Consider the following 26,210-nt stretch of genomic DNA (forward strand, 5'->3'; position numbering starts at 1 on the left):
TACTTCCAATGTGAACTGTTTGCTCTTACAAAAGACTAACAGTAGGAATTCAATGCAAACAAAATCTGGACACCTTTCTTTCCTGAGACTCAAATCTTTTAATCTTTAAAAACTTGGTATGTCCACCTTTATTTTTGATGACAAACTCAATTCTGCTCATTATGGAGAATACTAATGTTGCATACATTTCTGGAGAGACATTCTGTCATTCTGCAGGAACATTTATTTATTTATTTATTTATCTATTTATTTATTTATTTCTGCTGCTCATTGCTGGAGGGGTTGTGTTGCTCTGCCGATGTCTTTAAAATACACCCGAGGTGTTTTATTGGATAAAAGTTAGGTGACAAACTTGGCCGGGTCAAAGTTTTCTCTTCAGAAATTCCTGTGTGATTTTGGCAGGGTGCTGTGGATCGTTATCATGCTGGAATATTCCTCTTCTGCCAAGCCTCTGCAGACTGAGAGTCATCTTGTCAGCTGGTATTCTGGTATATCCACAGGATATATCATGGTACAATCTATAAATGTCGTCTCTCCAACACCTTTTTGCCCTCGTGCAGTGCCATATCATCACACTCTCACCTCCGTCCTTCACTGTAGGGACTATGCATTCACTGTGGTGGTCCTGGACAAGTTCATATCCAACACGCTGAACCCCGCCCCAATAGGACAAATTTATCTTGGTCTCATCTAACCAAAGAATGTGCTCCAATATTCATCACGCTTCTTTTCATGTCCTTTCATCTTGAAGATTTGTGCTGAATGGCAATTGAGGTTTTTCTTTCTTGAATGCCATCTATAGCGGTTGATGTTTTTCAAGGATCAATGCAGACAGAATGCTGGCACTCACTGATAAATACACCTCTTGTTTATTGTGGGACAGACTCTAATGTATTTTAGCTCTAAATCATCATCAGAATAATAAAAAAATTAAAAGTCAAAATACTTTACTTTGAAATATAGAAATAAAGGTGAAGCAATTTTGAATGATCAATATTTAAGGGATATTGGGGTGTACTCACTTCTATTCTACACTTTTGGCCTTTTTTACTACTTGCTTTGCTGTGTGCAGCTTGCCTGTCGCAAAATCATATAAACCACTCAGTGACTGATTTTGTCCTACTTTTTCCTGACATGGCAGCACCTGTGAATCTTCTACTGAACTCTGACTTGAATATCAATTGACCCTGGCACCCCTACGAGGTGCTACTCCGTGGTGCATGGTCCATTTATCTTGGCAGAATGGAATATGCTAACACCAGAATTACACTGAATTAGCCCAGTCCTAATGCTGAGTTCTTTATGATGGGAAAGGGATGGCACATTTCTAATAAACCTGCGCTTGTATACATGTGTGGTTGTTTTTGTGGCCCCTGTTTAAATGTACATATGTTTCTACATGTGTTGATATGTCATGAATACTTCAGTGTCAGAGTCAGTGGAGTACTAGCACACCAATAGACATAATTTAAATTCAAGAGCAGAGTTTCCCTGCATGATAAACAGCTGCCAAATGTGTTACAGACAACAGAGATTAATAAAAATTACATAACATTCTACTATGGGACATAATAGTGTTTTTCGCTGCCTACCGTTGCGTGGTGTCCGTTTTCGTCGATCACGGAAGGCTGCTCCGGACTGTAGAGCTTCCATTAGACTATCCATTACACCAGTTTCGTCTCCTTCTGCAAGAGAACACAACAGTAGCAAATATGTTTAGAGAACAAAATAAAAAAAAATAAAGCTAGAGGACATACAAAATGATGTAGTCTTCACATGTGCTCGTAAAAATGTACACACAGACTTGCATGACTGCTTCAAGATCAAATTTTAGGTGTTGGGTGAGGACGCCTGCTACTGGTGCATTAACAATCACCTTACATCACAATGAGAGAGTAATTTGTTCTGAATGAGCTACAAACAATCCTTGCAAGTGTATGAGTGTTGAGACAGAGGCCTGTCATTCAGGCCAGAGCTTTTTTTCAGTAAACAGCTGGGGAGGAGGAAAATACACTTAGAGTTTAGTTTAGAGTTTAGAGGAGCCTCAGGATGAAAGCATCCAGTGATGGTCATTGACAGATATTCTTTCTGTGGCTAACGCTGGGGAGCTAAGTGCTCTTTACAAAGATTTAGTGTGGAGCCGCTCAATACCCGGGCGCTCTATCATTGTTCAGTCAATGACACCGGGACCGGCCTTCGAAAAACATTCCCTCTGCCCACCGTTCCAGCTGTCGTGTGGATCCATGAAACCAGAGAAGTGGAGGCAGTCAGCATGGCTTAAGAGATAGGTATGAGACACTCTACATGCTATAAAGCCAACAGCACAACTAGCTGTACCTAGGCTGTGCACAAGCAGCATACAGCTCAATGGTAACAGGGTTCAAAAATAAGCTTAGGTTCTATATCTGGGTCATCTATCTTTATGCCCTAATACTAATGAGTCAGAGGGGCACCCTTTTTATCATTCTGGTCCAGAACAGACATTATTTTAAACTAGGATCATTAGGGTGAGTTATTGTGGAGCTGGAGACTTGGCCATCAATTCTTTTGCATATATGAGTGAACTAGCTCTTCCCCAGTGTTTACCATCAGGGTCCAGGCGACTTGTTTCGGCATTGTGCTTACAGCTATAGCTGAAGGGAAACATTCAAAAAATAAGTGGACAACTGCTACTTTCAGCACACAGCACTTTTACAAGTACTGGGGTGATCAATCTTTTGTTACCTGCGTGTGCTCAAAGAAACACAGTAGGGCAATTTCAATTTGTGTACAAACCACAGTGACACAGAATGGTACCGATTGATTTAAAGAAATGGCACATATCTTGCTATTATAAGAGAAAGTCAGATCTGCACAACTTTTCCCTCTACCTCAAGCAACAAACCACCCAACCGGCAGTCATTCATGCAAGTAAAAGAAGACAGTACAACTAAGAATAGAAACATGTCTTATGCAAATTCTAAAAAAGCAACTCTTCAGTCATACTCACTAATTTTACTCTCTATCTCATTCCTTCTCTTTCTTCCTCAAGTCCTTCCCAAGGGCTACTTTGAAATCAAAGTATCTGTTCCGGCTGTGTGCTGTGCTTAAAAGCAATCCCGATTAAATCAAGCTTAATTAGACCAGCTTTATCAGAACAAAACCAAAGCTGAGCCAAGTAGTGCTTATCTCAAATTGCAGCACTACACCTCAGATAGCAAGCTCATTGGTTTAAAAGGGGGAGCATGGGTTTCGTCTCCTGTGGACCTGAAGAACAATATGGTGAACAACTTGCAGCTTCTATAACTGTATCAACTCCCAAGATCTTTAGCTACTCTTTCTTATGTAGGCTAGCAAGGACACATTGTGAGTCTGACAGAAGGCAGAAGGTGTTAAGTGGCAGGTAAACATTTATCTACAACCACCGTGGTACAAGAAACTTTTTGACAGCTCCTTCTTCACTGCCTTCTTCATGGAGACCTAAACATCACAGGGGGCACCTGACACTTTGATCAATTTGTCCTACTTCTAGCTTAACAGTAGCACAATTCATCATTTGTAATGGCCAGGACTTGGGAGCCCTAGAAGACTGGGGTTCAGGGGAAGAACTGCAGACACAAAGAACTAAAATGACTAAAATGGGAAGCATACTCCCCAGTCACCTCACAGTGCTCAATTAACTATGTCCTAAGCTGTCCAAAGCTTAAACACGAGCAGGCCTTCCTCTCAGCAAGAAATGTTCACAAATGAACCTTCAGAATGTATGAACCTATTAACATAAAAACATATGTATATATATTTTACAAATCTGCAAAGACAAGGTAAGCATTTAGCAAGGGGGGGAAATGAATACTATTTGACTACACTTATTCCAGTAATCCTTAAAGCAAACTTTCTTCCTTACTTATTGTAACATTGCCCACTTTAGCAGACATTTCTGCCTCATTCCTGCAATTCACTCATCTTATTTTGAGCTGTTAAACCTAAGGCAAATATTCATCTGCTTCTCATTAGCAGCACTGGTACATTGCAGGGTGGGGAATTACAGAAAAGCTAACCTTTCATGCCCAAAGATCTTTCTCAGGAGGAAAGATCCCCTCTGCTCACAGGAAATTGCTTTCTAAATGGGTTAAGATGGGCTAAGACCCAAGACATTGACTAACCCTTCCAGTGATGAAACACCTTGGTGGGCACCTCAACAGACAGCCTTGGGGTCCTTTAATGATCTTATTAAAGCTTGTGGAAGTGTGGAACATGGTTGTGGCTTTTGCACTTTTAGGTATTTTCTTAAACAGTTAAACCTTTAAGAGCAGGAATAAAGCCCAGTAAAACTCTAGCTTCCAGAGAGAGATGATGTACCTGTTCTATATCTTTCGCTTTGATCCCTGCCTACTTCCAATCCCCCACCCCTACCGCCTCTCAATCCTTTACCTGAGTATCTGGTGGTACCTGGACCCCGAGGCTGTGCCAAATGTAACTGTGAGCCCAGGGGATTGTTTCAATCTGCCATATATATTTACAAGCAGCAGTATCACATTTTCTAATTAGGAGGGATAACAGAAGCGATGTGCTCTCAGCAGGATTGGCATAAAAACTTCACACATTAGATTAGTTTTTCCCTAACAGAAAAAAAGAAAAAAGAAAAAAAAACCCACAAAAACTACAGTAAGAAAGCAGCTGCGACGCACCATTCACCAATCCCAGGAGCAGAACACTAAGTCAAATGTCGACAAGCAATAGAAGGAAAGTGAGAGGGAGGAAAAAGAATTAGCTCAGATGCTGTTAAGTGTCACCAGTCAGTGAAGAAAGATGCAAAGGAAAGAATAAAAGAGGAGGAAGAACTTAGAGACAAAGACAGTGCACTGAAGGCAGCACAGGAGAAAAGTGAGGAGTTTCTGTGGGTGCGGCGGTTCGTGCTGTGGAGTGGGTTATTGAGAGGAACTAGTGGAGCAAGGCAAGACACAAGGTCATAAAACACCTTCCTGAATACTTGACAACCGGAGCCCGTTGACATTCAATTATTTCTAAAACATACACCGCAGTATGTGAGCACAAGCGCACAGACCTTCAGCAATAGTTAAAACATGCCTACACATCTCAAGTGAAACAAATGCACGTTTTATCCTCGCATTGGCGTATTGGCTCTACTTAGATGATCTAAATGTTTCATACACATTTCTCGACTTGAGTGTGTGCAGGTTTGACAGACAATGACAGTGAGAGAAATGAATGGACAGCTAGAGAAACGGAGATTGAGGGCATACTTCGGCTAATGTCAAGAGGATGACCTCTGCTCACGGCCGCTCTCGGCAAAAGCAGTCACACGAGACAGCTTTCTAGCCGAGTCTTTTAAAAAACCAATGCATGCTGAAGATTCCATAAAACTCTTAATTGTCAGTCTAAGAGCAGTGAGGAACCAAACGAATGAACTCACATACCGTGCCACACAATGTAACACACAACATTTCATTCCTTTACTTCTGCTAATTAAAACCACTCGTCAACAGCACACAGAATATGTAAAGCAAAGTAAAAGAACAGCTGTCACCTCAAAAAACGTGACAAAGCTTTTCGCTCAATCATTCAAGCATTAAACCTTGTATGTTTTTGAATTAAACACTAGGCTCTCTTTTTAAACACCAAAGGCACTGTATTCCTATAATTATACAGCAGTATCAACAAAGCCTGTTCATAAATTCAATTTGCTATCTGTCATCTCCTGCATGTTGTGCTGGAGAGAAAAAACACAGTGGATCGATTGAGAACTCAATTTCTGATGGCTCACATGCAGCCATCGTGATTCATGAGGGAAAAGAGAGACAAATAATTCTTAGAATTCCAGAAGCTTCTGTCTAGCACGCATGGGTTTCTAATATGATGGCAAATTATATATGCCGCGAGTGAAACTAGCAGCAACGGTGGCATGTTAGTGGAAAAGACTGAGCATATAATGGCAAAAGCATCCAAAACAAATTTTCATATAGGAAGACATTTTAATCAATCAGAAATATGTACAGTTTCCTCTGCACTCATGTAATCACAGCGTTCTCCTCCCTTTCCAAATCAAAGTGTTTGACAAAATCAGGCGCCGGAGAGATGTCTATTATCCACTACTATCCGCTATCCTTCCACTAGCAAATTCCTGAGTCTAATTTGCACTGTAATGAGATCTAATGAGAGCTTACAGGCCTTGTGCTTGATAAATTGAAACCACTGTGAGAGAAGAACACAGTTAGAGTTTAACCTCACCCCAGTCACCCTCCATGACTCCAGTAGAGATGATGAGAAAGAAACGGAAGAATGAAGAGGAAAGAACAACTCATTCCTATTTTTTTCTTTTCTTTTCCTTTTTTTTTTCTCCCTGCTTGCTGCAGATTGTTTTTGAACACATTTGAGCCCATCTGTTCCCCCACAGAAAGTCACCTGTGCAATTAACCTGGACCATTAGCCGTGAAACAAAGGCCTCAGTGGAGGGAGGAGGGGTACTGCTTTATGGCCAGGTGGAGAGGCAACAACCACACTTTCTTTTAATCTCATCTTCTCTCTCTACTCTCCCTTGTATGCACCTGGTTTTGTGTTATTTTCACACCTGAATTCAGGCTCAGCCACCTAGATATACACAACCACCTGCATTACTCAGCACCCCCCTCCGCTTACTGCTCTGCTGCCTGCTCTCTAACGGTCTGCCTTTGAGCTGAGTAACCCCCTCCACAAGCCCTCCTTCCCTGCTGCCCCAGCAGCTCCTAAGACCCGGGCAGGCAGAGACCATTACTGCCACAGAGAGCAGAGAGAACACAAGTGCCCGAAGGACAGCAGTCCTACACCTGTTAGATGTCTTTCCTTTGTTTTTCCCTCCCACCCTCTCTTTCACCACCTCCATGCAGTCCAACCACCCAACCCTGACAAAAGCTTTGACACAAAGAGATGAGAAACTTTCTAGAAAAAGGTCCCTGTCTTTAATTTTGAGGCGTATGTGTGTGTGCATGTGTACAAGTCCACTCGAGTGAAAAAGCGAAAGGAGGAAGGATGGGAATGGAGGGGAAAGATTGCTAGTAAAAAAGACAAATTTGTCTGCTAGTTTATCTGGATTGTATTACTGTAACAACTTGATTAGCAAACCCACTCATGCCCTCCCTAACTCAATTAGGGATGCCCCCACAACCCTCTATTGCAGGAGGGATGACAGTGTAGCTCCTACTTTACTCTTGCCGCAATGCCCTGCTTGGCGCCAGGGTCAGGGAAAGCAAGGGAGGGAAGATGTGGAGAGAGGGAGGACTGTCTTGAAAACGGGAAAGGTAGGTGGAAGGTGAAAGGTGTATTGTGTTTGACATGCATGGAGCAGAGACAAGTGTTGGAGCTATGCTGGCCTGGTCACTGCAGGCCTGATCTCACACACTGAAGAAAAAAAAAGAGAGATGTCCTGACTGTGAGAGACTGGGGGAAACGTGGAGAGAAGTTGGATGTCGACAAGGGAGAGATGAAAGTGGATTAGCCGCCGTGGCGATTTGCATTCTGTGGTGGAACGAAAGCCCCAGCGATGCCCCGAATAGCTGGATGCATGAATAAGTAAACAAACAAAAACAAAAATAAACCCTCCATCTGGATGGATGCTGCCAGGCCCCAAGTGAGAAACAGTAGGGAGGGAAGGCTGGGAGAAGGGAAGAGAGGGGGGGGAAGAGAGAGAATTGTATCATAGCCGTCACTGCACTCAGTTTCCTCAGCTATCGTTTACTTCGAATGCCTGCGGCCCACCCCTCCCGCCTCAGTTACCATACTGCTATCACCATCTATCCACTGCTTTTGGCTAGTTTGCCCAATAACACCACCAACACACAAGGGAGAGCTCCAGCCCAGCACTGACAGATGTTAGGTTGACACACTTTTCTCTGAGCCACATGGGGTCATCATGTCAGCGTGCCAGCAGGGCCAAAGGGAGCCTGTCCTCGCAGCAGAGTAGCCAACTATTGCCCCTTTTCCATAAGCAAGGTACTGCTAAATTTAGCTACAATATTGTAGACCCTGACCCATATGTCTTTTTTATTGGCCTCACAGCTTGGCATATCCTTTAACGGTTTTGCTCTTAATCAATCGTTTACTGTAAACTGATTATACAAGACATGAATCATAATTTAAAAAGACTCCCTATGTTAAACTTTAGTAGTATTCAAGCAACAGTGCAATGTTAGGAGTAGCTTTGGTTGGGAGTTTAGGTTGATTGATCTATTTCTCTGTTTGATGTTACCTAATAAATTCTAATATCGTTTTTTGCTCTGCTCTCATTTGCTGTGATATCAGAGCTGCTGTCAAAACTGCTGTTTAAAATAAAATAAATAAAAAAAATCACCAAAATCACACCATTTATCAAAACCAGAAACTGTGAAAACCGAAATAATCATCACAGTTTCACCTTTCTGACAGTTTGTCGGAAAACCTTACCAAATCTAAGCCTAACACTGTGATATTTCATTAGAATCACTTTACTCTGCATTAAAAATTCACCCAAAAAATAAACCATTTGCAATATTTAGATTCTCCTAAAAAACCTTCTTAATTCAATTCAATTCAATTCATTTCAAAAAACTGTATCCCCTGGGGGCAATTTAAGAGGTGCATGGTAATGATGTATGGCATTACAACTTTATTAGACTGCAGAAGAGTTCTCTTTACTTCTAGCCATGGTTGTGCTGTTTCCACAGAGGTGCACGACTTTATATTGCACTAAACAATGAGCCTACAGTGAGTCAAATGTGACAGGAGCAAAAAACACCCAGAAACCGCTGTGGGTTAAAACTCAAATGCGCATAACTTTTACATGGTATTCTTTCAAAACATTCTGCTGGCTTACATTTTGTTAAATAACACACCCCCAGTGAAAACCGGCCTTATCTATGTGTTGATTTCAGCCTCACATTCTGGTGTCCTAAGGTTGGATCCTTGAGAGGGAATGGTGTTGTTTAGCATTGCAATCTGCTGCAGTGTCTTTTTTTTAAGGCTACCACTGAGAGTTGCTAAAGTGAGGAATTGTTAAATCCTACACTTTTAATTGCGTAAACACAGTCTGCATACTTCCTGCTGTCACTTTATGTGAAAATGATTTTACATGCCAACCACAGAACGGCTTTTGCTGTGAAGCAGCAACAGGACACGTAGTCTTGATCATTACGGACAACAGGACCAAAATCTGTCAACATCAAAGGTATTTTCAGTGCACTCAGCAGATTGGTTTTAAGCATTGCAGTGGTAGAGTGAGGATACAGCCACAGTGAGCTGGTTAAACACAGAAGTGCAGGTGACTGGGGTTTTATTGCAGTTTGGGTGAACCTCTAAAACATTAACAAGCTGAAAACACCTTTTACTGTGCTTTTCAGGCGTATGGACGAGAGTAGTCTTGGGTTAATATATCAGAGCTATGCCAACATCACAGCCTCTGATCATGGTTTCTCATGTCAAATATAGGGCAGGATGTTTTAATTGTACGGGCATTTAAGATATGCAATTGTTTATATTGGGGTCACTTTAATGAATTAGGCTAGTAAAATTAAAGTAATGTCAAAGAGGTAGTGTCAGTACACTGAGCTGCTATAAACATTCTGGGTTTCATCCATCCAGCCCGGTGTGGATTCTCCATTTTAAGCACGTGACACATTTGGATGGCGGGTGCAGAGTTTTGGAATCCAGATCAAGATAACATCTGAACCAAACCCCACATGGGCTGTTTGCATCAGTGAAAGGCGGTGCTGTCTGGGGAAGCTAAATGGATTTGACAATGGGATTTGATGGTCTTTGTAGTGAGGGTAATTAGGTTTGATTGACTGTAAAGTGACTGGTGAGGTCCAGATCTGGGAGGGGAAATGATCAGACACTTGAACCACCCACAAATTAATGAGATTCAACTGTGCCTGAGCTGATTTCACCAAGGAGAAGAACATTTATGAAAGCAATGGGGAGCGAGAAATAGTGGAAAGGGGGGGGAGTAGTGAGTAGTGAGTGTGTGTTGTACGTAAACCTAAAAGAGAGACACACAGAGACGCAGATGGAATAAGAGAGACAAAGCAGAAAAGACAAAGGCCTCTGATGCGTGTCTCACTTACTTAAATGAAAACTTTAAGGTGCGATCTTGTGCTTTTTGTGTTTCCTGACACAAAAGGTGTCACAGAAAAGCATACATACTCAGCTTGACAATTTGATGATACTCAACTTGACAATTTGATGCATAAAGCGACAGACAAAAATGTGGGAGAGACTATTTACAGTTGTTGTTTTTAATTGCTAATGAACTATGGAATTTATCATAAAGTCCTGAAAGCTTCTCTATAAAGCTGGGGTCGCTCTCCTTGTGCTAACGTTTATTTTTGGAAATGTACTGCAAATATTGTAATCCTGGAGCGTAGTGGATGACTATTTTATTGTATTACTTTGACAGACACAATGTAAAATGTATTTAATCCTTGCATGTCACTCGTTTATTAATTTATGAATGGTACTGAGCTGAGTTGCAACCATCTATAATCTCTATGCTGTCTTTGCCTTGAGGCAGATTCCGATTCTGACTGGAGATACAGCACAATCTAATATGCTGTTATTTGTTAGGATGGGTGTATGAAGGCAGATAATCCTGGTGCCCTTGTTCCTGTCTTTCAAGGTAATGACAGAATTCACCAATCCATGGGCAGGAGTTTCAGAGCATTTTACTTCTTCGCACTCTAGATCGAGACAGCCTGAATGCAAGGACAAAGACAAAAATGAAGTTTGCTCAAAGTTTGGCATTACGCTGCAGTGACATCTGTATGCAGATGCAGGTAAAGATACCTCATTTTTACAACTCATCAGAAAGTGCAAATATATTACCGAATATAGAAGGCATCAATGCCGTGACACGGATATTACACTTTAGGGAGTAAACCAGCAGAAAATTCTGAAGCATTGTACGATATATCATTGTTAGATTGTGGAAATAGTCTGTCCTTGTTTGCTCTATTCTATTTCAAACATGAATGTCAGCTTTAGCTCTCTAATACTGGCTTCATTTTCCAAGCTAAGCTGAGGAATAGCGAGAATCTCTCTAAGAAACATTGCTTTTATCTACTTGGGTTTCTGACCTTCACGTCTCTACAAGCTATCTCCCCTGGTAATATTGTTTGCCATGTCTGCTGTGCTGCAGAGGCACTATGCAAACCTAGAAAGCTAACCTGTCCACCCCACCGCTGCTTGTCAGCACTTGTCTATGATCACCTAGCTGGCATGGCTGCGATGCAGGTATGCACTGGCCTACCAGCAGCTGTCAGTGTCACACAAAGCCATCAATCCACATCTCCAGCACTGTCATTCCTGACAGGGCTCTGTCAGCCACAACCAGTCAGCCAGCTGCACGGAAATATGTCAATTTAGTTTAGCATGCCACACTAATAGACACTTGAATTTGGAAAAATTTGCTTCGATAAACCATAGCAAAAAAAACAAACAAACCAAAATAAAACTTGCCAAGTGCAGAGAAAGCACCATGACAAAAACATGTAAGAATTATAAAATCAATAAAATAGATTTTAATAAACCATCTAAAAATAGATCTTTTTTGTGGATGTGAATCTTAACTGTGTATTATGTAACAACTGTTATAAATCCACTTTTGAAAGTTATTCTGCATCAGCAATATGAGCTGAAGCAAAGGGAGACTGACTTGAACAAAAAAAAAAAAATAAATAAAAAAATTAGAGCATATAAACACTGCAGTCTGAAACGCATTCAACCCACCGAACCTTACTAACTTATTTTGCTGAAATTTAGTATGTGATGCTTTTCTGAGAGGAGCCCACTTTTATTTATGTAAACACACACTATTTCATCCTGAAAGTGTGAAAGGTTGACAAGGAGGATGCATAAATAGAAGCTGCAGGCCCATCATTGTCAACATGCCAACTGCTCTCTGCAGAGAATCTTAGAGACATGGAGACCTCATTCTAGCAGGCCTTGTTGAACGGGTAAAATGCTTTAACAATTATCAGCACAATTATATAGCTCCAAAAAAAAAAAAAAACACACAAAACACATTAATCAAACAATGCAATGACGCCACATAGGGCGTTTAAAAAATAGGGATAGAATATGTGAGATATGCAACCTCCACATGCTGTCTGAACAACGACAATATTAGTGAAGATGATTCTAATATGTGTTCGGTGGCTGTGTTATGACACACACACTGCCACAGCCTATTTTCACACTGTAATATTCCCGCTGAGCAACCCACTGTATGGATCCGCATTTTGCTGGTGTCTGCAAGCTGTTGCAGGTGGCTGGGTGGGCTCTAATTCAGTCTGTAAAAGAATAATCACTTTGCAAATAAAACGTAATCATAAAAACAGCAGCTGTGAAGGCTCTGCGTGTGTTTTTAGGCATTTAGTAATGCTGTCCAGAACAATTTTAATAATCGATTTTACAAAAACCTAGTTTTCCAATCAAATATTTCTGTCTTGAGATCTCATCTCAGTACATTAATAAAGTTGGATAACATTTAATGTGTGTAGTCAACTGAGGTAGTAGACAGTTGGTACACTCGTAAAAGGTGCTGTAAAGCTTGCAGGTTACAACCAATATGTTTCTTAACTTTATATTCTTCAGCTTGGCAATTAAAATGTATTTTCAGAGGTCCATGAGGTCAAGAGGACTTTTACACAAGCTGCTGCGGCTATTCACATACTGAGAACTATAGTAGGCTTAAGATTGGTTTCTTTGGTCTAAGAAAAGTCTGCAATGCATGGAAAACACAAAGTTTTTCTCCATTTCTCCATGCTACCTGGGAGACATGCCTGGACTAAATAAAATGTTCCACTAACTTTTATTTCCTGGTTGTTTGTTTATTCTTATGTGCCTTACGCCAAGCTGCATTGTGCTCAAAGAAGCATGTGCGCTTCCCGGCTCTGTTCAAAGCTTAGTGAATTTGACTGGGGTACATAGTTGACATGTGGGTTCAGACACTTGCCCCAGACGGGGGCACTGACCCCGGTGATGCCAGCCGAACAGGCGGCCAGAGGGGCCTGCTACTCCTCACAAATGCCTCGGAGTGGGAAAGTCCAGATGCTCTACCATGCTCCGGCTCCTGACACACTCAGCATGCTGCTTGTGACATTGTTTCATATGCTGCAATAAAATATATCCTGCTGCGTTGAACCATCTTCCCCTGTTTCAGACAGAGGCATTAGTTTGGGTTTATTCTGCAGTGTTCAACAGTGAAGTAAAGTGATTTAGTAAATGCTGAACATCTGGTCAGTTCAAGAGACTATGGAAATCCACTTAGAGCAAATTAAAACAAATGGGGTGACTGGGTAATGATTTCATAAGCAATTTCCTACATTAGGATTTCTAATACTTCACAAAGAAAACGTGTTTAGCGCTGCACTTGTCTCATCTATCAATCATGCTTGTTGAAGAAGTATGTATGTCAGTGAGCATGGAGAGAGCATTAGCTCAAGTTTTATCAACTGGGGAATGGGATTTTTTTTTTTTTATCAGTTTCCTAAAAGCATTTGTCTGCTACCCCTCCCCCACCCTGGTGCCATCCTGGCAAAAGCTAAATGAATTAAACTCTCATTAAATATGCATTTCATTGTTAATCATTTGCAAGCGAAGAGGATTAGGTTGCAATTTGTGAAATGACATAAAATCTATCCCTACTCAAAAATAGCCTCTTGAAACTGCATTAAACACAACAGTATGATCCATCAAACAGTCTTTTAAGCAATAAAATGAGTAAATCAGTAAATCCATAAAATAAGATAAGATAAGACACTGACCTGTGCATAATTCTCATAATACAATGGCCATATGTTTACTCCATCTGCTCATGCTAATGGGTTTGCAAACATAAAAATGTACGATATTCAGGTCAATGACTCTATCTATCTATCTATCTATCTATCTATCTATCTATCTATCTATCTATCTATCTATCTATCTATCTATCTATCTATAACACTGAAGTTAAAATAATAAAAGATTAAAATTATAAAGACAAGAAAAGTTAAATCAAACTATTTTAGTGTCTCCATTAGCCTTTCAACCTTTAGAATGCAAAATTAATGTAGAAAATGTTTGGACATGATTAATTAATGGTAAGAGGAATCAAACAAGCCTCTTTGTGCTGTACACCACCTTATTTTCCTCAACCTTCACACCAAACACGACTGATGCGCCGCATGAAATATGGATGAGAAAAGTCTCCACAAATAACTAACTCTTCAAATATCTGAAACACATGTAGAATTTTAGAACAGAATGGGAGAGAAGAGCCAAGACTCTCAAGCCAAGGCTGTCAACTCGAGGGGGGGGGGAGGCACAGAAAAGAAAGTGTGCAACAGAAAAACATTGACTATCCCTGCTACTGGTGTTCCAACCAAACAGCTTAAAGACAAACTGAGAGAGAACACAAGCTGTAACAACCACCCAGCTGCTGTAACCTCCAACCTGCTCCATGCTCAAGTTCACATTCCCATCCACAGGATCCATTTAGAGAGCTCTGCATTTGATTGTCCTTTCTCTGATTACATTTCATATAGAGACAAGTACACAAAACGAATTTCAAGGTTTAATGAAAATGTGTTGTCAATGTATGTAAGAACCTTGACAGAGGGAAAAAAAAAATAGACTGGGCTTAGTACTTCTTCAATTTAAAAGTGTGTATTTCATAACTTCCAAGGTCACTGTCATCACGACAGTGCAACGAGCCAGGTGTTGGTGCGGAGGACAATCCCTGCTATCTCCAAGGCTGCAGGCAACGTTGCCCATGTCATCCTCATGTTTTATTCATGCAAGTCATATTATGGCATTCAGAAACCGAGATCAAAATCTGCTCTGGCAGAAATATTTAATATCATACCTACTTCTCTATCCTTCTCCATCTGGTTAGCTAGAATGAGAGAGAGGGGTAGACAGCCTCCTTCAGCTCAGCCATGTTGGATTATTAAAAGTGAAGCTTTCAGAGAGGTCACTGCTCAGGGAAAAAAAAAACAAAAAAAAAACTGTAGCATGCATCAATTATCTTGGAGAGTTTGTGGCATACTGAAGACTGTCTTGTCACATTTCCCAATGTGGCTGAGCTACAGAGAGGTCCTTGGCTGGTGCTGACATTTAGAAGCTGGTGAATTGTGGAAATCCCAGTCTGTTTGTCAAGAAAAAAATGGACAAAAGACCACACTGACTGCTTGCAAAGTCCTTCCAGGCTTGAAATTCCTTCTCAATGTCATTGGCATAACTAGACACAGGCATCCAGCTCTGTCACTCTAATTTTTCATGTGTGAACAACTGCAACTTACACTGATCAATACATGGTTTACTGGCATCGCTGTAGGACAATGGAGTAATTCTAGCGATTCACAGCAATAAATATCACACGCTGCCTAGGCTGGACAAATGTTGCTGCTTTTTCTTTTTTCCTCTGATGTTTTTCGCACATGACTGATGCAACACGTATAACAACATGATCAAGTTGGAAACGTCATCCTTCCCTGTAAGCAAACCACAGCTTCCTACATTTATACGTGGCCTAAATAATGTGTGTCCTTGCCATCTCTTTAAAGTCTCAAAAAAGCCATTGTACAGACAATGAAAACAATGCCATCCGATACAAAACATCTACAACATTTTCTGAAGCATTTCTGCTGTAGGAGAAAATGGACGAATAGAAAACAACTATCGACAAAGTAGCAGAACCTCTCTATTGTTTGGAAGCATTGCAACAGCTATGGAAGTAAATATGAGATTCCATCACAGTTGCAAGAAAAGACTCCCCCTGACTCCTACACATTATCCCCTTGCTTCTTGAGTTCAAATCTGTGTGAAGCAAAATTCCATGAAACCCCCTTTCCATCCTCGCGTTCTCGTTTTCCGAACTCCCCACCTGCCTCCCCATCTCCGCGTCTGTGGCGACACGGGGAGAAGTGGCATACCTTTGTTCATGTCAATCAGCTGCTTCTTCTTCTGCTGGCGCTCCTGCTTCTCGCGCTCTGCTTTCTCCTTCGCCAGCTTGGCTCTCTTGATCTTCTCCTCCATCTCCCTCTTCTTGTGGTTCTCCTTCACTGCTTCCTGATGAGGCACATACACACACAGAGAGATAAAAATCACAATCTGGCTCCTGCCACCACCACTCTTTTAGTGTCTTTACTACTGTATAGCATTCAGAGGAGGCAGCATGCCATCAGCAAATTCTTATTCAGAGAAGAGTTTGATGCTTTGAGATAAGCTACTGGAATAAACAATATATCATGCCTTGTGTATGGGTTTCTTTAATACAAGCCCATTTGTCTTCAATGCTTCTGGACTGCTGAAAGAGCAGATTTTTGGCCAGTAATAGATGAAAATAACCATTTATCCATGGATAAAAAAAGGTCAGATGATCATTACACATATGTACCATGCTAGTACATTTCCATTTACGATCACGGCGAGCCATTATTAGAGAAAAGGAAAGTGTTGCAGCAGTGTGCCCGTCTCTAAGGAGAGAAAAGAGATATCATCCACCTCCTCCTTCGTGACCAGCTGAAATGTCAGGAAGGAGTCAGAGAAAGAGAGATAATCAACAGTATGTATTCAGCCTTTACAAATTTGTCAGTTTGTTCTTGTGCCAGTAGAGAATAAGATGCAACCGTGTGACCTTTGGAGACAACAAAATGTTCTCTCATCCAAGGCCTGTGGCACAGCCCTGGACAGAGCCTGTCGTAGGTGTGAATATATGTGTGTGCAGGAGGTCACACAGTATACGCATACATGCATATGAGTCTGTGCGTCTGCCTGAGTCCACGGGCATCTGTGTGTTTCTGCTCATCCGCGGTGTTCCCCCTTATGTATGCATATGTGTGTGCGTCAGTAAGTGAAGGCATGGCCCTGTCTGTGCACTGATATAATAAGTGGCGACAGTAGGCCCCCCATCTAATGCCCCTGTGGTCCTGATGTGTGTGTCGTGTTGGCAGCTAAGACAGAGGGATTACGGGGATTGTGGGGAAGGAACAAGGAAAGAGCAGCTCATCATGCTAGTCAATAGCAGAGCTTTTCTCCATGTCCAAGGACACAAGCCCTCATTGTCACTGTCTCCTTGTTAGATGACAAGGGCAATGAGAGAGAGAGAGAGACAGAGAGAGAGAGACAGACAGACAGACAGACAGACAAACAGAGAGAGAGAGAGGGGGAAGAAGGAGCTGGGGTGATAATGAAGAAATCAAGCGAGATTTAGAGAAGAAAAAAAACAAAACAAAACCATATACCAGAGACGAGCGGGTGGATTTTTGTATTATAAGCATTGTGGAAATGTAATAAGTGTATTTTGTGTCTGTGGCCACTACCAGTCAGTGAACAGTTGCAAATCAACCTATATTTTATCGCCACTTCAGGGCTGTGTAAATGATACAGCAACACTCTATATGGGCTATTGATTGCATGCACTTTGCTGCTGTTCTAAATTAGAGTGGATGAGAGCTGTGCTGAATATTCAGCATCGACACAGTTAATCTGATGATGGGCAGCTCTGGCAGCGCGCAGAATTTCCCGTCCTCATCCACTGACAGGATTCACTTCATTTCGGAAGTAATATCACTGCAATGCTCAACATCTACAGCATACGTCTGGAGATAAATTATGCAGATTACAAATAAAATCCTGTCGGCAAAACTTATTTTAAACAAACAACTAATTCTGACTGTAAACATGATTATGCAACATAATTATGTTGCTCTAATCAAACAGCACCACTAATTACCATAGCACCAAATATGTGTTCACTGCTCTCTTATTTCTCCCTTTACCATTCTCTTTGACGGCCCCCGTTTTGCCACTGGCAACAACTGATTGAATCAAATCTTATTTTCTTGGCAGCTCTGTATATTGTAGGAGTACATATAAGTGAAAACAATCCTCATGTTTTCAAAATTTATTTTTAGTACACAGAGCCAGATTCATACCTCAGTGAAACACGACAAGCCATCATATCTGAACGAATTTAAGAGATATTAACTCAGATATTATGCATGAATTTCAACAATGACTAAAATAAATCCATGCATCTCTTTTTGTGACTCTTGTCTCCTCAAAATCAGATACGTTCTGATTCTAGGTGATTGTGGGAACAAGTTGTTTTTGGCCTCGACGTTCAATAATCTGTCCCTTGGTGAAGCTACTATTATAGTGGCACAAGATCTTAATTATTTATTCAAAATTATAACAACACCTTTGATCCTTCAATTGTGGTAAACAATGCATAATATGCATTCAATCCCACTGGGAGGGATAAGTTCTTCCAGTAGGAGGAGTTAAAAAAATAAAAAATAAATAAAAATCTGTGGTGTTGAAGCATGACATCATTAAGCACCATAAGAAAACTAAAACATCACATAGAAAATCTAATACATTTAATGCATCTACATTTTTACTGGATACAATTAAATTTGACGCATGCACTTTTATTAGATTCAGTATATTAATTTGACCAAATGTGATTTGCTTTAGTGTGCTAAGTACATAATTTCAGTTAGTTGTTTTGTTATTGTTTCTCATTCACTGGAGCAGATAGAAATATTGGTACAAAAACAGAAAGAGATTGAGAGACATTATTTTTTAAGGATGGCCACCAGTTACTGCAAGGTGGCGCAGTTGGTTAGCACTGTTGCCTCACAGCTAGAAGGTCACTGGTTTGCGTCCCGGTGGGGGCACCGGGATCTTTCTTGCATGTTCTTCCCGTGCAACGTGGGTTCTCTCCGGGTTCTCCGGCTTCCTCCCACACAGTCCAAAAACATGTTGAGGTTAGTTGGTGATTCTAAATTGTCCGTAGGTGTGAATGTGAGTGTGCTTGGTTGTCTGTCTCTAAGTGTAGCCCTGTGATAGATTGGTGACCTGTCCAGGGTGTCCCCTGCCTTCACCCTGAGTCAGCTGGGCTCCAGCCCCCCCTGTGACCCTCGTGAGGATTAAGCGGTGTATAGATAATGGATGGATGGATGGATGGATGGCCACCAGCTACTGTAATTTAAAAAAGGCATGTTTTTGTTCATAAACTAAAGAATCCAATAAAAAATTAAAAACTGCTACACAAAAAAAAACTTAGAAGCTTAGCTTAAAACTGGGAAGTAAAGGCATTCTTCCACATATGATTCCACTGTGATTATACATAATAACAGTCAGTATCCATTATGATCAGATTTCTGTCTAACAACCCTTAAAGCTGGGATAGGCAATATTTTTTGGGGCCTCACTGGCCAAAGATTCCCTACTAACCCTTTCGCATATTGTAATTCAAGTGGTCTGAGAGAAAATTCGACTTCTCCACCTCCTTTTTCAAACTCTGGCCTGTGTAGGGGAGTCTCTAGCCAATCAAATGGCTTTTCACTTATCAGATGTGACAGTATAAATAGCTCAAAAGTCCACAGTGAGAGCAGGATGTGGTGACACAATGGGTTAGATGGAGGACTTTCACTCAGAAGGTCAGGTTTAAATAAGGTGAAGACAAAAACGAATGATGACTTTTTAGTTAGGTATGCGCTCATGTGGTGACAGGGGCTTGGAGAAAGGCTGCATACTTTCATATTCTGATGTTTTCACCTCCCTTCTTCCAGATTTCTGCCTACTGCAGTGTTTAAAAAAAAACTACTGAAACCCAAAAGTCAGGGGGGCATGTTTGTGACTGGCTTGTGTCATAAATCCCCGAGTGTACTGCAGGTGATGTGCACACATTGATCAGGCGCTATATCCATGAAGAGTTAGAATCTTGAAATTCTAACAGAGAAAACAACATGTGTGGTTTTGCAGAGCACCTTAATGCCAGAAGGGTCGTCAACAGCACAACTTAAGCGGCATATTCTCGCTTTCAGGCTCTAGGGGCTCTAGGATGAAGTGAGTGTGTGTCGCACTCATGGCCTCTGGTGTGTCTGAGATGGAGATTATAAATACTCTTCTATCTATACCTTGCTGGAAAACAGAATGCCGTGTAACCCATAGGTCCAATCGACCAACAAGGGCCAGGCAGAAATTTTCCTTCCCAGGTCTGTTCTTTCAATAATTCATGAAATGTGTTTGCTGTTCTTCCTTGACCCTGCACAACACAATACATCTTCCACAGCATGGTTCCCCTCCCATGCATACAAGTTTGCCAGTCCAATGAGGGAGCAATAAGTATTTCCAACTGCTCAGTTGCACCAGTGATCTCACACAGAGAGTGTCATTGCTATATCTCATTTGAATTTTACAAACACTACAACGCCTGGGCTTTAAGCAGCAAATGTGTTTATTAGCCATCTGTTACACTGTGTGCCAGGATGTGGGGGGAAATGGCTTCAAGAAGTTATAGGTTACAGATTGTGAGACTTCTGCTCTGTGGTACACATGTATTCCCATATTGATAGGTGACCTCCAAAATCTGGTGCAATGAATTTAATGACTGTGCCGCACTAGTGTAAGTAAAGATACTGAGGAAATGTGACTGTGATTCAGCAAGAAGGTGGAAAGAGTGGCTCTGCTGGTACATCATTTTCAGCATCATCAGCATGATTATGATAATTTCTCATATTGTGAAGGAATTAGCAAGCTTTAGAAATATCAAATGGGCTCAGAAGTGGATGGATCCACCCACACACACAGACACACACACAAACAATCATTTTAATCTCTTAGATGCTCTATCTTGCTACTTTGCAAACCCGGTCTGTGTCTTTTGGTCTTATTAGAAAGTCACTCAATTGACAAGGAGGACTGTTAGCTCACCCCGGCCCATCTGCTGTGCTTTGATAACTCATTAATGAAAAAATCCTCATCCCCATGCTCCTGGTCAGGATTACATATACAGACCCTGCGATTGCATTTCACTCATACTCAATTTCAGAATATGGCAGCAGCATTAAATTAACAAATTGTTGGACTCCTCGAATACTGACTCCATGTACTGAAATCAAATAATATTTCATTGGCCACAGAAAAAAAAAGAGAGAATGGGACGAGAGTGAGGCAGAGAAAGAGAATGAAACAGAAGGAAAATAGAGTTAATGGATTCTCTTATCAGTTACATTCAGTTCTGTGAGGACTGTCTGTCAATGCATTTACTCAAATGCCTTATGTCGGTCGGGTGCATTAAGCCCTAGCTTTTTAGTAAAAGCAATTTAGGGTGACTGTATTGCAATGGAATTCTTTAATACTGCAAATGCTTTGTGCTGTGAATGCATTACACAGAGCAATGCACCGTAGACGGAAGTTAGCAAAGATGTTTTGTCTGAGTCAAACAACTCAATGTCTCAATATTGAAATAAAAGTCTGAGGCTCACCAGGCACATGAAGAAGTTAAATTCCATTAAATTATTAACTGACAAGAAGTCATAGTGTTCATTTGATTTGCCATTTGGAACAAATCAGCAATGGTTGATGTAGGTCGACTTTTTCAAAGATAAATAACTAGCAGACATCTTCCCACAAATTCCTTCACTGACAAGAAAAGCTAAGGAGGAGGCTTTCATTATGCTGCAAAGGAGCTAGCCCAGTTATTTTCACAGGGTAAGAAAATAAAAACAACATTCAAGTAGAATCAACCATTGATTCCTTGTGCTCTGCAAGCAGATGGGATTAGCCTTTCTGTCAGCAGAGCTGAAGAGCCAAAAACTATAAATAATATCTGAAGAATATGGTGATTAAAGGATTGTTTTTATATGAATATATTAACTTATAACCATCCCCCTCCCCCCAATTTCACATCGCTATATCCCACTCACTTCCCTCCCCTTAACCGTAGCAGGAAAGTTTAAATCAGTAATAAAATATTCATATGCAGCTATTTGCTTGAGAGAATAATTTATTTTCTAGGGTGGATGCCTCTTTTAGAGATATGCAACTCTGGAATTCTTGAGGGAGCGTTGTGTTGTGTGCTCGAGCACTTTGATCAGTGGGAATGAAAAGTTGGGTTTCAGATGGGGATCAGAGTAAAGAGAGGCGAAGGATTCAGACAAGGGGACCTTGCCATTCACGTTAATGGATTGTGAAGACTGAGAGTGTGCCGTCTGGACACCATGTCATCATCCTGACACCGGGAGCTTTTGGGGCGGTGCCAGAAGGGATGGATAGACTGTACAAGGTAGAAAAGCAAAGACACTTGAATAAATGTTTAAAAGACTACTCAGCAAAATGGGAACTCCTCCTCTGCTCTGAGGAGATGTGATGTTTACCTTACCATAAATATTACCTCTATAACAACTAATCTTCTTTGCTCTTTATTCACTGCTGCACGGAGGAGAGGGATTTTTTAATTTTCCTTTAATCCTAATTAAACTCCTATTTCACATTTACCTCAGTAGACAACCTTCCCCACTAATATATGCTCTTCCACCAGTGCTGTACCAGCGTAGATAGAAATGTCTACATAACCAACACAGTTAATTGTGTTATGGTGTTTGGTTTATACATGGACTACATTTTAAGAATACTTTCTTTTTTTTTTCTAAAGTGCTTCATGATTCTAATTTGAGTACAATGTTACACTTTTACTGAAACAATTCTATACTCTCAGGTGCAAAGTGAGATGCAACTTCACAACTTAAAAAGTTTTCTTGGGATTCAATACCCATAAAAAAAATCCAACAGGATGTACAGTGCCCTGCTGTGACAGCACATGCACATGCACACACATAAGCAGCTTCAAGTTAATGAAACTGTGTTTAACAGGTTAAGAAGCTTGCATGAGCCTCTTTTATCAGTAAGACCCCAATGGACTCTCTATTTCTTAACAAACCTTCTTTTAAATAATATATTCTAATCTGTTTCATAACTTTGTCTTTTTTCTTCCAGCTCCCAATTCAGTAGAAGAAGTTTCTTAATCAGTATGGGTAGGAAGAAAAAGTTGTCACGTATCCCCACAAAAAGGCATATAATGTTATTCAGGTATGAGCATCTGTGACTCAGTTAAATGCCATTACGTGCTGTTTCCCAGTTGGATACAGAAAAGTACATACCATGTCAAGCTTCTATTCATATAACCACTATCATAATTTACACATTTCTATACTTCTGCACTCATGCGATGCGTGCTAAAAAATAAAGTCTCATTTGTGAAATGATGTGAATTCATTTGCATATAATAAAACATTCAGATTTACAACAATGGCGGTTAAATGAAATATAGTATGAGGAAGCAGAAGGCAGTTTTTATATTCCTCTGCACACAAAGTGCTTCTGCGCTCCATAGGTGACAGAATAGGAACCCATATTCATAACCTTCCAGACTAATATGGCATTGAAGGGCAATGAAAAGAAAATTTTCCGTGACAAAAAGAGGTTATGCTTCTGATAAAAGGGAAAAAAAAATGGCAGGCATAGTGACCTACTAAAAGCTGACATATGGGAGGAAATCGCACAGCAGGTAAGCGCAGTTACATTCTTGCTGAGAGTGTGTAAGAACTTAAAAGAAAAACTGAGGCATGTCAGGGGCCAACCACAGGGAAAAAAAAGAGACTACAGTAACTAAGTGGCCAGAAAATGCGGTGCACTCTGTCAAACCCAAAACTTTTTGGCTGTTTTAGGTGAGGAAAGTAAAGTGAAGTGATTGGCTCAAAAGTAGAGATCTTGATGGATTATCAGATGACTGGGAGGGAAATGTTTCTACCCTTGTTGCTCACTTCTAGATTAAAGTTGTACAATGTCTGCTGTGGCTCCGAAAGAGATCCGTCAAGTCTCAGAAAATAACCCAAGCAATGTCACACTGATGTCTCTGGGGTTAAGTCGATTTGAAAACAGGGGAGGGGGGGAAAATTAAAAGAGGAAGCTTGAGTTCGGCACTTAGAGAGCGGAGTTTGAAAGACGTACACATTTGCTAGACAGGGAGCGTTGAGATGCTGTTGAGGTGCATTATGGCAAATTTGCTTTTGAAACTGCTTTTTATCTTTTCCTTATAAGAGCCACAATTTTAAGGAACTGCAGTTGTACATAATTCGTGTCGCCTTTTAACATGCAATTTCCTCTGCGAAAGTATAACACTGTATTTTCTGTACAAGTTGTCACCATCTGTCAGGACCTACTGAAAGTTTGATGAAAATGCGTGCATGTGTAACACAAAAACTCTGTCCGCGGTCCATTGACAACCCAATGTGTGCAAGCAAGTGTGTGCAAAAGCATGTGCATGTGTGGGTGGTGGCTTCTGTTAGTCACTGTGTATGTCTACTTAGAAGGAACAGCAAACATGAGACTGTATGTATACATGCACACTAACTGTGATCTTTACACTCACCATGAAGAGGATGCGGAAGTTGGCCAGGTCTCCGAAGAAATCCTCCACACTGACTGAATGGGGGTCAAAGGCAAAGTAACTGCCTATGCTCTCGTAGAGCTTCTGCATGTTCTTGTGCATGGTGGACAGCTTTTCATACTGCTCCCGGGCATGCTTGCAGAAGCCGTGAGGAGGACAGAGTCAAGGAAAACAAAGGAGAGAGACATATCTCAAGCACAGACAAAACATTTTTAAAAGCAACTATAATCAGCAATATAACCTCACATCTCACAAATGTGTTGATCTCTGAAAAAAAACAAGCCATTGTGAAAAAATGATCCCTTTCACAAGCTTTATAGTATTCAAAAAGCTCACCTATGTCAAGGTCAACAAAAGAAAACACTGGATAAAGAAGGGTCAGAGACAATCTAATGTGCCATTACAATAACCTCTCCATCTCACTTTCGAGTCAATGGCATGGTGAGCTAATAGCTGCAGCCCTGGAGTAATGGAAAGGTGTTTTGTAGTCAGCAGCATGACACAGATGGTAGCTGGAAAAGCTGATTGCAGTCATTGTTCTATTGTTTCTCACAACAACAGTGGGGTCAGGTTGTTTTGAACCTCACAGCTCACGTCGCACTGTGTAATTTACTGAACAGGCGGAGCACTTTTCTCCTGGTGAATGACTATTGACAGCCGGCATCAGTTAAGCATTATCACAGCAGCCATTGACCTCATAGAGACTGCACTTGGACACTCCAAGACTCACACACCCTGGGTTGGATGAGGACGCCACAACACACACACACACATATACACACACACACACATATATACATGCCAACGTGTATAGACAAGCACGCTAGCAAACAGACAAGCATACAAAATAAATAAATAAATAAATAAAAAATACACTGCCTACGGTATATACTCCAAAGCCATTAGTTTCAATACATCAGCAGTGTTGCTGAACACCTGCTGTGCCTTCAATCATTTTTATCTTCCCTCTTAAGCGGATTTAGCTATTGTAGCTGTAACATCTGCACTAGCACAAAGATAAACATTAAGAAGTGGAAGAAGAAAGAAAGAAAAAAAAAAAGAACTTTGGCTGTATTATCATATATCTCCCTATCTCTAGTAGTAAGTCCAATAGGGCAACGGACCTGAGCGGTCAGATAGGTTAAAAACAAGCCAAAAGTTTGCGGAGAAATCTTTGCACATCAGCCTACAGAGGCTCAACCGGTGTCTTGATAAACAGAGCAACAGAAACAGATACCAGAAAAAATGGAATTTGGAGCAGATGCAAACGATTTCCCCATCGCCTCAGGGAGAAGACATTGTAAACAAACTTTTACACGGAGACAGCTACAGTAAACACTATTGAACCACATGGATTAAAGGCGACATATGAAAAACGCACTTTTCAGTGCCTGCACACATACATTTACGTCTCTGATGTGCTTACCAACCCACAAACTGTGGAATAAGACAACCCAGTCGGTATTTTTTTATGGGCTGTCTAGATTGGAAAGCATGTGATTCAGCCTCCCTCCTGCAGGCTCATTAGAATGACACCACCCATATGTGAGTGTCTCCACCCATGGCTTGAGAAGTACCTCTGCAGGAGTGCACTTTTTTTTTGTTCTTCTTGCAAGTGCCTAGCATCATGCTGAAGCTAGGTACTGAGCACAGGAACTGCTCTGTTGTTGGCTGCAAAAACCAGGAAAAAAAAAAATTACCGCATTAGACCCCAACCTCAAAGAACAGAAGAGCTGAGTGGACAAAATGTACTTGTGATGGAAATGTGCCAGCTACAGTTAGTAAAAACCCATATCTGTGTTATAAGCATTTTCTGTCTGACTGCTTACCAGCTTGGGTCAATACAAGTCAGAACAGGCAACAGAACCTTACAAATGTCCATGACAAAAGTACAGCAGAGAGAAATGCAAGTATTAAAAATGAATGAATGAATGAATGAATGTTTCATTTGTTTCTTTTGTCATTTAGCAGTAGTTGTGGC

The 26,210-nt window shown here is 40.9% G+C and overlaps 1 protein-coding gene across 1 annotated transcript in view; it reads right to left on the reverse strand.

The window, feature by feature from the left end:
* Positions 1 to 26,210, reverse strand: part of diaph2 (diaphanous-related formin 2) — a 382,471-nt gene that overhangs the window by 51,555 nt on the left and 304,706 nt on the right. The window contains exons 25-27 of the mRNA XM_008276280.1: positions 24,212 to 24,376; positions 15,921 to 16,056; positions 1,593 to 1,685 (exon numbers count right to left, since the gene is read on the reverse strand). Coding sequence (XP_008274502.1) covers positions 1,593 to 1,685; positions 15,921 to 16,056; positions 24,212 to 24,376 — 394 coding nt within the window. The remainder of the gene's footprint in view (positions 1 to 1,592; positions 1,686 to 15,920; positions 16,057 to 24,211; positions 24,377 to 26,210) is intronic.

Source organism: Stegastes partitus, unplaced genomic scaffold (assembly GCF_000690725.1).
Source record: "Stegastes partitus isolate 25-593 unplaced genomic scaffold, Stegastes_partitus-1.0.2 Scaffold2, whole genome shotgun sequence".
Taxonomy (NCBI): Eukaryota; Metazoa; Chordata; class Actinopteri; family Pomacentridae; genus Stegastes; species Stegastes partitus.